The sequence below is a fragment of the Palaemon carinicauda genome, unplaced genomic scaffold (genome assembly GCF_036898095.1).
Source record: "Palaemon carinicauda isolate YSFRI2023 unplaced genomic scaffold, ASM3689809v2 scaffold254, whole genome shotgun sequence".
NCBI lineage: Eukaryota > Metazoa > Arthropoda > Malacostraca > Decapoda > Palaemonidae > Palaemon > Palaemon carinicauda.
Window position 1 is genome coordinate 73632 of NW_027170183.1, and position 12062 is coordinate 85693.

The following is a 12062-nucleotide window of genomic DNA, read 5'->3' on the forward strand; positions in this document are numbered from 1 at the left end:
GCTTTACTCGAGAAATATATTATAATAAATTTACCATAATGGATGAAACTGTAATAATACCATATATATATATATATATATATATATATATATATATATATATATATATATATATATATATATATATATATATATATATATATATATATATATATATATATCTCTCTCTCTCTCTCTCTCTCTCTCTCTCTCTCTCTCTCTCTCTCTCTCTCTCTCTCTCTCTCTCTCTCTCTCTATATATATATATATATATATATATATATATATATATATATATATATATATATATATATATATATATATATATATGTATATCATCTCCTATGCCCATTGAAACAAAGTGGCTCGTTTAGATTTCGCCAGTCGTCTCTCTCTTTAGCTTCTAGTTCATCAGTACTCCATTCATCATTTTGTACAGGACTTTGACATTCATACCACTTACTGTGGATAGATATCATTATTTCACCACCTTGGATAGGTTTCAATGGGTCGACCTCGACACGAGGTCCAAAAAAAAGTTCATAAAAAATTAATTTTCAAGCCAATTCTAGGGTCCAAAATAAATATTAAGTATAAATAAATAAAAAAAAATATGTATACAAAAATATGACGACAAAAATATTCACCTAAAATCTGAATATGGAAATAAACTAATACTATTCTAAGCAATTATTTTACGGCAATTGAGCACCATTTGCTGAGATCTAGGGACGTTTCTACGGGCCAACCAAGGGAAAGGCCCGTGCCAACAACAAGTGTTGGCTTTAATACCCCAACAACATAGGGACGTTTCCTGAAATGACAAAGAAGTTATGTTTTTTATGCCAAAATAAATCTATCCTCTTTTCAAAAAATTTTTTGGGGTGGGTAAAAGACATTATTAGTGGCTAAATTTTTTACTAGAAAATGTATTATTATTGTACAACAGAAATATGTGAAAGAATCTGCACTTGGATATTATTTAGTGCTATATAAAGGGCCATTTATTTTTCTTTTGCTGAGTTCTATTATGAAATTTTTCAAGAAAAATTCTTATATTCCTTGCTGAGCATGGTATCTATGCATGGAAATATAACAAATTTTATGAGACCAGATCTGTTTGAGCTATAAACTGTATTGTACAGGGCTACTCTTCCTTTCCCCATATTCCCCACTTCCCTATTATTATTATTATTATTATTATTGCTTGCTTGCTACCTGAAATGGAGAAAAATATGTCAATATCAGCAAGATATTTACTTATATAATTGTTGGAGCATTTGCATAAAGATATTTTGGTATCTATAATGAAGTTTACAGATTATTTTGCAACTGAAAAAATTAAATAATGAACAAAATTAAGTTATCATAAAGCTACAAGCTTACAAAAACAGGAAAATTATAAATCATTTTATAAAAGAAAACCTACTGGGTAGAAGATATTCACAAACACTACAACAATCCCTTTTTATACACGCCTAAACACTACTGCACTTTCGATAATTATATAAAAACTTTGATATTACACAACTTACCTTAATTAGGTATTGATGGGGCGAGCTCAACCCAAGGTTATCTCTGAAATGGCACAAAGAAAATAGCTGAGATGAAATGAGTCCTCACCCGACTGCTGAACACACTGAACTGAGGTCTCGCAGGTTAATATCACACGCAACTAATATGGATGAGAGATTATGGTAAAAAACCTGTTATTTTTAAACCTCGTCGGGTCGTATACGACCCACCACACCTATCCAGGCTATTTATAAGGTTATTTAGAACATCTCCAAACGGCAGAGGATCTTTGCCTTTGATCTTGGTTTTGCAACGGTAGGGCGATTCATCCTAAAAATTAGCTTTCAAGCTTTATCTCATCCCTTGATAATTATTACTCAGAACTGGGATTACTACCCTATATAGACCTGATATAGACCTCCAAGTATATGAAGTTTTATTCTAAAAGTAATATTTTTTTCCAGAAAGCAGTTCTTTCATTGTGCTAAAAAGATAAATCCTAAGAAATCAGTGAAAAAATTAACCAAAAAAAAATATGAAAAGAAAATAGGAAAACAAAGCTTCATTTCGTTGTTTTACAATGGGGTTCTAGGTTATATACCATATTTCAAAGCTATATCTTCAATCAGAACTAAAGGATAGTTAAGAATTTGAAGGTCAATAATTGTAGTCTTGAGATACAGGCTTTCAAAGTTTATCCTTTGTATTTTCATAAAGACACTATTAATAAATTATGATTGTCCTAAATCTTATGTTTTTTGGGGGTATTCCTAAAATAAGAAAGTTATTTATCATAATTTAATCATGAATCAAGATATTTTTCATCAATAGCTAGCCTCCTTTGGCTTCTGTGACACAAGGCGGCTGCTCCTCTTTCCACAACACAACTCTCTCTCTCTCTCTCTCTCTCTCTCTCTCTCTCTCTCTCTCTCTCTCTCTCTCTCTCTCTCTCCACCACCAATATAACCCTCTTCTGAACTCTTAATAGAGTTAATTTTATTCCTTATGTCAGCAAGATTTGGAAATTGTCTTTTCTACTTTGAAATGATAAAATTATTACCGAAAACGAGAAAAACAAACGTAAAAATAAGTGAATGTCAGTGGGCGTTCAAAGCTTTTCCTTGTATTTTTACAAGGACAATATTAATAAATCATTATTATTATCAGTTTTATGTTCCTTTTTGGCTATTGATAAAGAAAATCGAAGTTTTTTTTACCATAAATGGAGATCCTTTTCCCTAATAAGATGAATCTTTCGCTCGTGTTAGGCAAGGCCGTCCTTTCTCCATCCACAAAACTCTCTTTCTCTGCACTATAGATTTTACCCTCTTCTGAACTCTTAATAGAGCAAATTTTCTTCTTCCTTATGTTAGCAAGATGTGAATTTCTTTGCCTTTTTGAAATGATAAAATTCTTACCTAAAATGAAAATACAAACGTAAAAATGAGTGAATAACATAGGTCAAAATCAGGCTTGTACTCTCTCTCAGGGTTTTCGTAGAAGTGAATGGCGAAGAGTGTAATATATCATCTGCGACTCGATGAAGATATACAGATCCCATTGTTCACAATCTCCCTTGCATTAAAATGTAATAATCATCCAAAATTTACGATAACAGAATAAATACAGCAATTTCTTGTAGGGAACAATGTTTATGGTTTACCGAGTAACTTATAATCCTCTAGCTCAGTGTTGGACGATGGCCTGGAAATGGAGAGACGATGGAGAGCTAGTTGTGCTGAAGAACACGAGATATGAATACGCAGTCCCACCTGGGGCACAACAGAGATATGAGAAAGAGTTGCAGGAATGGGTTCAGCGGGGTTGGCTGCAGTCATACGATATGAGTAAGAATGGGCCTGCTAAAGGCTCAAATCCGTTGATGGCAGTTATCCAGCTTAGTTAGGATGAGGTGAGGCCGGTTATGGACTTTTGTGAGGTCAATAGTTACATTGATGCTCATAGAGGAGATGAGGATATATGCGCAGACATGCTACGTGTCTGGCGAAAGATGGCTGTCAATGTAACAAATAGGAGTAAAGGAGAGATTTTGGCCATACCAATCAGTTATGTTTGGAGGTAAGAGGTATTGCCTTACAAGGTTTGGATTTGGCTTAAATGTTGCCCTACTGGTGATGAAAGCGGTGATTAATAAAGTGTTGGAGCAGAACACATTAGTGCGTGATTGTACTATGTCCACATATGTAGATGATGTACTAGTTCGTGAGGATATGGACATAGTGAAATATGTAATTATTCATTTGGAGAAATATGGGTTGTTATCTAAGCAACCTGAAAACATGCAGGAATGCACACAAGCATTTGGACGGCAGGTGTGAGGAGAGAATGGCAAGTTGCAGTGGCGTAGGAATGGTTATGTGCTAGAGGTATCCGATCAAGGGACATATAGCGATGTGTTTCCTGTTTGTGGGAACTAGTTAGTTATTACCCTGTGTATGGATGACTGCAAGTAAGTGCGGTGTTCATCAACCGCAAAGTGAGTAAGGCGATGTGGAAATAAAGTGACAGACAGCATGGCGGTACAGTACCTGCACGATACAATAGCAGCTGTGAGGAAAAGTGATCCTGCAAGAAGTAGATGGGGTTTTGGTGAAAGGTCAGACATACTCTAAGGTGATGGAAGTTCATTGGCCTTTGGCGCTGTGGTAGAGATCGATGGATGTATGGTACCAGTAAGATGATTGAGAAAGCAGGATGCGATGCCATCGCTATGTGCTGTTGTGGAAGAACAGTGTACAATTTGGTAAGACGGGTGTACCATGAGATAGGACAAACGGGGGTGCGGTGAAATCTGTATTTTGCACAGAGACAAGATGCAACAGTTAAGCACGACAAGTTCATGATGTGGTAAAAGGTTGCGAGGTGTGTAAGTCCATTGATCTTTCAAGGGTGAAGTGAAGTAAAGAAAGCTTGAGTGTATGTCAAGTATGGCAGCAGATAAGGATTGATATAATGTAATATCGCAGGCAGCATTACCTGACAGTCATAGATTTTGACCATCGTAGTTTGCTATATGGCGACGGTTGCGTATGAAAACTAGCGAGTGTGTGATAGATCAGCTAGAAAATATTTTCTCTGAATGTAGAGACCTAGAAGAGATTCTGACAGATAATGACAAAGCCTATAAAAGCACTAGGTTTGTAGAGTCCACTGATAAGTGTGATATAAAGGGGAGGTTCAGGTGTGCTTTTATAGTGTGAGGTAATGGTGTGACAGAGAGATGTCATGAGACAGTGAATGTAATAGCTAAAAGGAAACAGCGTTCAATAGGCGAGGCTGTGAATCCCTATAATATCACACCACGAGATGGCTGTGAGGAAGAGACTGCTCCTGCTCCTCTAACAGGTAGTAGGTTTGGCAGGGCTCCAGCCGCCCGTTGAGATACTACCACTAGAGAGGTATTGGATCCTTTGACTGACCAGACATCAATGAATTGGATCCCTCTCTCTGGTTACGGGTTATTTTTTCTTTTCCTACACTTACACAGAATAGTCTGGCCTATTCTTTACATATTCTCGTCTTTCCTCATACACCAGGAAACAATAAGATTTTCAACATTTCTTCAGCTGAGGGGTTAACTACTGTACTGCAATTTGTTCAGTGTACATCACTCTAAAATCAAACCATTGTTCTCTAGTCTTTGGTAGTGCCATAGCCTCTGTACCATGGTCTTCCACTGTCTTGGGTTAGAGTTCTCCTGCTTGATGGTATGTTGGGCAAGCTTAATAGAAGGGCCATGGATGCCTGGTGGTTTATCAAGAAGTTATCTATTCCTTTTTTTTATTCCATTTCTTCTCAAAACCATCCTTACTGTCCTCTCTTCAGTGGAAGTGACTATCCTGGAGGGTATTTAGCCTTGCATGGTGTATCGGCTCCTCCATGTTGACCAGTTTTTCCGACTTTTTACTATAGTCTATGGGTTTCATCAAACACTTTGTTTATGATTCTGTACATATTGTTTTTCTTATTATTCTTGTTAATCTAGTTATTAAGTATGATGTGTCTTTTTTTATTTCTATTAATTCTTATGCTGTCTGGAGACATTGAGCGAAATCCAGGACGAATACTTCCTAGATTTCGTCAATGTCATCTTCTCTATTGTTATTTTATTGGACTTTATGCAAATATCCAAGACCTTACAGTTGCGTCCAGAGAGTATGATATTCTTTTGTGCTCAGAAACTTTGATTTCTAATATTAGACACTCATCTAAGCTCCTTATAACTGGTTTTAAGAATCCAATAATGTTGAAAAGTGATGCCATCCACAGGGCCAGGGGATTGGTGGTCTATATTAGGACCGAGTACCCTGCTTCTCATAAGTCCTGATATAAATGTGGATGTCATGAGATTCAGGTAATAAAAGTTTGTGGTAGGGATAACAACTTTTATTTGTGTTCAATCTACCGGAATCCTGACATGTATGATTCTATCTTCGATTGTCTTCTTACCATTATGGCTGAGATAAAAGAAGATGATAAAAAGGCTTCTTTTGTCTTTGTTGGTGATTTTAATGCTCACCATAGGGAGTGGTTACATTTTATCTCTCCTACCGATCGTCATGGCTAAAGAGCTTTAGACTTTGCCTCTGAATCAGGCTATGAGCAAATCATAAATGAAGCTACTCACAGGTCTGGTAATTGCTTGGACCTCGTATACACTGACTCCCCTGGCATTATAACTAGTAAGGTTGGTTCTCCAGAAGGACATATGATCATGCCTTGATTTCATTAGTAGTGAAGACTTAGAAACATGCCCCTGATATATCATACTCTTGTAAAATTTATAAGAAATCCCAAGCAGACTGGAATGGGATTTTGCATGATCTTTTTTTGCTTGAATTGGTCACAATTATATAGTAGTGTAGAACCTGATGTCTCTTTGAATGAGAATCTAGTCAACATAATTGACAGGCATATCCCTTCTCGTATGCTAATGTACCGATAGAAGGACAAACCGTGGTTCAATAATGATTGTAGACGTGCTTATTTGGAGAAGCAGGAGGCCTATCATCTTAGGAAGGGTAACAGATCAGATTTGACCTGGAACAACTATACTCAGCTTCGAGCTTTTGCTCAGAGAGTTTATGCCTCATCTGAAAAAGAGTACAGCTTAACCATAGAAGAAACCTTTTCTGGTACAACTCAGGAACACAAATGGTAGTCTCCCCTTAAATCTGCATTCTTTTGTAGATGCAACAGTTCCTCCTTTACTTAAACCAGATGGCTAAGTCACTCACTGTCGAAAGGAAAAGGCAACCCTTTTGGCTGATGTTTTTAACAGTAAACAGAGAAATGAAAATCTTGAACTTCCTCATTCATGTTTTCCTAAGGCTAAACTAACTAGTTTAGCTTTTCGATCTCATGAGATTGAAGCTCTGTTGATGAACCTTAAGGCTTATGGAGGTGTAGACTCAAATCGTATTATTCCTTTGTTCTTTATAAAGACAGCAGATTTCTTAGCTCCAAAGTTATCAGTTATTTTGCCCAAGTTAGCAAGAAGAGGAGCTTTTAGCAATTGTTAGAGAATTGGTAATGTTACTCCTCTATGTAAATGTGTTTGTGGTAGCTCCAGTCCCACTGATTACCACTCAATTTCCATAACCCCCATATTATCTAAAGTTTTTGAACGTCGTCTGGCAAAGCGTCTTAATAGGTTTGTTGAAGGTAATCATCTATTCCCTAGTTTGCAATTTGGTTTTCGTAAAGGACTTTGAGCATGTGATGCCCTTCTTACAATCTCCAATGTTGTACAGATATCCCCTGATTGAGGTTAGGAAGTACGTATGATTGGCCTTGATTTTAGTGCTGCCTTTGACCGTGTTAATCATGAGGCCCTTGCTTTCAAACTCAAACAGCTGGGAGTGGGTGGGTCGTTTCTTAGCATTATTATTGAATTGTTAAGTAATTGATCTCAAAGAGTTGTTATTGATGGGCACCATAATTAGTGTAGAAATGTGATATCCGGTGTTCCCCAGGGTAGTGTTCATGGCCCAATTCATTTCATACTATATACACATGACATTGTTGCATATGCAGATGATGCAACTCTCTTTGCATCAATTCCATCCCCTGAATTTAGATCTGGGGTTGGTGAATCCCTTAATAGAGATTTAGCTAAACTTAGTTCATGGTGCAAATTATGGGGCATGAAGTTGAATCCTAACAAAACTCAAAGTATGATTGTGAGTAGGTCAAGGACGGTGGCTCCTCAACATCCGGATCTCAGTATTGATAATGTTTCTTTAAATTTAAATGACTCTTTTTAAATTTTAGGTGTGATTCTCGACGGCAAATTTACTTCTGAGAAACACATTAGGTCTGTGTCTTCTTCAATTGCACAAAAAATTGGCTTATTGAGAAAGTCTTACAAGATTTTCGGTGATCAATCTATTCTGAAGAAGTGTTTTAATTCTTTCATTCTACCTTCTTTTGAGTATTTTTCTCCTGTCTGGTGTTCAGCTGCTGATTCTCATCTTAATTTGTTGGACGGAAACTTACGGTCTATTAAATTTGTTTTTCCTGATCTAGATATTAATTTTTGGCACCGTCGTTCAACTAGTTCATTATGCATGTTGCATAAGATTTTTCATAACTCTGACCATTCAGCTCTCCCTGGACAATGCTATCCTGTTCGTAAAACTAGGCAGGCAGTTAATTCTATTAGCCAGGCCTTCTCCAACATAAGGCTCAATATTACCCAGTATTCTTGAAGTTTTATTCCAGCTGTTACCAAGTTGTGCAATGATCTTCCTAATCGGGTAATTGAATCAGTAGAACTTCAAAAGTTCAAAGTTGGAACAAATGTTTTTTTATTGACCAGGCTAACATGAGTCTTTTTATAGTTTATATGACTTATTTGTCTTTGACGTTGTAAATAGTTTATATAGGACATATCTGTTTTGGCGATATTACTGTTTTTAAAATGATTTATTGTTAATTTATTCTCATCATTTATTTATTTCCTTTCTTCACTGAGCTATTTTTCCTTATTGAAGCCCTTGGGCTTATAGCATCTTGCTTTTCCAACTAGGGTTGTAGCTTGGCTAATAATAATAATAATAATAATAATAATAATAATGATAATAATAATAATAAATGTGGTGTATGGATATGTTGTGAGGCTTCATGGAGTAGGTGAGATAGTACGAGAGCAAAAGGCTAACACGGGATCATCTAAATTTAGTGATGCTGTGTGGGTAAAACCGTCAAGTGGACACTGTGACACAGTCTGGAAAAGGGAGAGTCATGGGCATTCAGTCACTTCAAGAAGTAGAGGTGGATTGATTACCACGACATGTACAACACCAAATATCACGGATTTGTGCATATAATGACCAAGAAGAGGATGATTGGTTTTTGTTTGTCGATCTGCCCCGACCTACAATACAATATAATGTTCATGAAACAGTAGTGAATGAAGTGCAAAAGGTATTGGAAAATGATCAGCATGAGGATCCCAGAGGGTGTGCATGTATTGCAGCGCTTACAAAAGTGTATACCCAGTGTTCATGTGGTGATGAAGAGTGGGAAGAAGTGATTGAGTTCAATCATGGGGGACTGTGGATGTGAACTAATAAATTGCATTTGGTTGGGGAGACAGTTAACGGAGAAAGGATCCATTGTGTCTGCACAAAGACAAGAGGGAAGACGGTATAGCAAAAAGATTGATAGAGGGAGGAGTGCAGTGCACATAAGTAAAGCTAAATTGAAAAATTGCAGTGATACAGTGAGAAGCGTATGAGTTGAAAACTTGGGGGAGAGCTCAGTTAAACAGGGAATAACTGACATCGGTAGACATAGTAATGATGCTAAAGTATAAGGGAGTGAGCAGCCGGTTAGGAAGGATTGAATCATGTGGCACAAGGTGGTTGAGCCGGCGAATGAAAGGACAGACCTTGGACAAGTAAGTTACACTATTACAAAAATTATGTGTACCTTGCTGTATCATAGTGCTTTCGTAGTCATAAGTGTAGTTTCAATGTTGTTCTTCCAGAAAATTTCCCATCTTTTTTTAGACTTATTTCACTGTTGACAGTCTGGCCCATAACCTGTTAAGGTTTCTTTTGGGGCTACATGTGAAATTTCTCCTTTCTAAATTACATAGTCTTTATAATACTGTTTATCTACCTTCTCGAGTTTGATCAACAAAAACATGATCACAGTCATTGCATTTTATGTCCAGCTAACGTTATGATGTATGGATGACAGAATAATACCCTGTAGTTTTTTTCATACCATATGGGGTGGTTTTTTTTTACGTTATGATAAGGGGAAGACTGATGTTGGCATGCACTGCTGCCAGGCAGTGAAGTTGAAGTCACACAATTACAAAGAAAACTCAGAATTTTACAAATAAATGATTTTAAGATTCAACTTGTCATTCACCCTCTTAAAAAGTTCATCCAGACGACGAATACCTTTTATGAATTTATTTTGTTTTAGCTTATTAGATTGTCCAGCCTTGCTGGAAATGTGGTCTTGCATTGGCAGCTCATAGTTTATCATGACAGAAAACTGATTAAACTTATAAAAACATAAACATTATTTCAGTTGCTTCCAATCATTTATGCTAATGACAAAATATAAAAAAAAAACCTTTTAGAATTATTAGAATGTATAGCATTTTTTTCTCTATATTTTATCTTTAAACCAAAATTTATTTATGAAGTTCATATTATTGAATTTTGATTTTAACTTTTTTTTTTTTGTCATCAAGAAATATTTTGAACACTTCAGAATTGTAAAATGTTTCAGAAAAGCATAAATGCTATGAAGAATGTCATGAAAGATATTCAATTTACAAAGCAATGGGACTTCAAGGATTACATTATCTACTTGCCAGTACAGTTGTAACGTGTTGCCTCACATTGGCATGTAGGCATATCAATCCCTGCCCGGGACGGAAAGTTTAAGCTGTTTATTTTGAGGCCACTGCTGTGGTTGGTCACCACAGTGGTGGGTTGGGCTTGCCCGGCTGATGTTCTGGTGAGTATCTATTCTGAGGAAACTCTAACTGAAACCAGACACCTCTGACCTTCAATACCTATCCTACTTTAATCTTACTTTACCAGCTTAAATGTATACTTTGATACGGATTTAATCTTCCATTTTACTTGACGTAAATCTTATTTATGAGTTAATTCTTTTTCCTTATCCCTTGGTCCTCCTGATAATAGAAAACTGAGCCATTGTTGGCCAAGACATCCATTTCTATCTCTGGTTACTTTGATAAACAAACATCCGAAAACTTATAGATTTAATTCTCTAATATTCAAACCTCCTTCATTTGAATGATAATATGTTTGTATTATAAGCATCTAGTACGGGATAGTTAAACCCGATTTATTGAAGAGAGTAATCTTGGTAAGGGATATTAGCAAGTGTAAGGTTCGTTCCTGTGTTTCAAAAATGAAGATTCTTCATTTTTTAACCTTCCTACACTACATTACTCTTCCCATCCATCACCTTCAGCAAAATTGTCTATATTAACGTAAACTCTTGTCCAACATTTTAGATCTGAAATAGAGCCCCAGAGTGAGATGGCTTTTGTAAAGAAAACTAAATTAGGCATAAAGATTATTCAGTCAAATGTAGAGTATCTGAGATGTGTCGACAGATGATAAAGCTTTTTCCTAGAGTGAATGTTTATGAACTTCATCACCAAATTTATTGCCAGGGTGTTGTGCCCTTCAGTGATTATTTAATGCTCCGATCCCCCTCAGCCAATTCTTTGCTGCATGTTGTAGGGAGACATTTCCAGAAGAAAAATTGGTTCCTTCTCAGATTCATGGAAATATAAATTTTCCCGAGTAAAATTATCCTAGCGTATGCTTGTATTAATAACCACTGTAAAGAAAGAATATTATATCATATTTTTTTTTGTAAGTTCATATACTTCTTCGTATGAGATGCAATGTTCTAGTGATTAATAGAATAGTTTTATCTATTGGTAATATGCTCCAGGATATATTCCCCCCCACCCCCTCATTAGACGTTTTGTGTATTTTTATACTGAGGCTATATCTTTTGTGAAAAATTCTAGGATCATGCTTTATCTTTTTCCTGTGATTACCCCACCTTATAAGTGCCATAGGAAAAGTTAAGGGCTAGTTCAACATTTACTATCTTTCTTAGTATATCCACTCGAATGCAGTTGGGACTTTAAAAATCCAACACTATTCTCAAGGGCTGTGTTGTCACTTGCCCCTTTGTTATGTTAAAGTAGGTTATTTAATTGTTTATAAATAAATTCGGTCTTCGGCAGGAGTAAAAGTTAACTGCCCTTTTCATAAGAGTTCGGTGATAACCTTCGCTCCTCCTCGTCGTTAATTAGTGAATTGCCATTAACTCTTTTGTTTATTTTTCTTTCCGAGTGTTTGGTGTTTAGTGAGAGCCGTGGACGAGACTACTGCTGCCTGGAATGTTCAGTTCGGACTGTGCCTTGATCACAGACGTGTATCCTGATTAAGCAGCCATTGGTAGACGCCTCTTTTATTCCCTCATAAGGAATTGTGCCTTGGGAGGATTATTTCGCTGGTGTCTTTGAG

At 36.3% G+C, this 12062-nt stretch overlaps 1 protein-coding gene across 1 annotated transcript in view; it reads right to left on the reverse strand.

The window, feature by feature from the left end:
- Nucleotides 1–8758: 8758 nt before the first annotated feature.
- LOC137636224 (uncharacterized) overlaps nt 8759–12062 on the reverse strand; it is a 40324-nt gene continuing 37020 nt past the window's right edge. The window contains exon 3 of the mRNA XM_068368661.1: nt 8759–8893. Coding sequence (XP_068224762.1) covers nt 8759–8893 — 135 coding nt within the window. The remainder of the gene's footprint in view (nt 8894–12062) is intronic.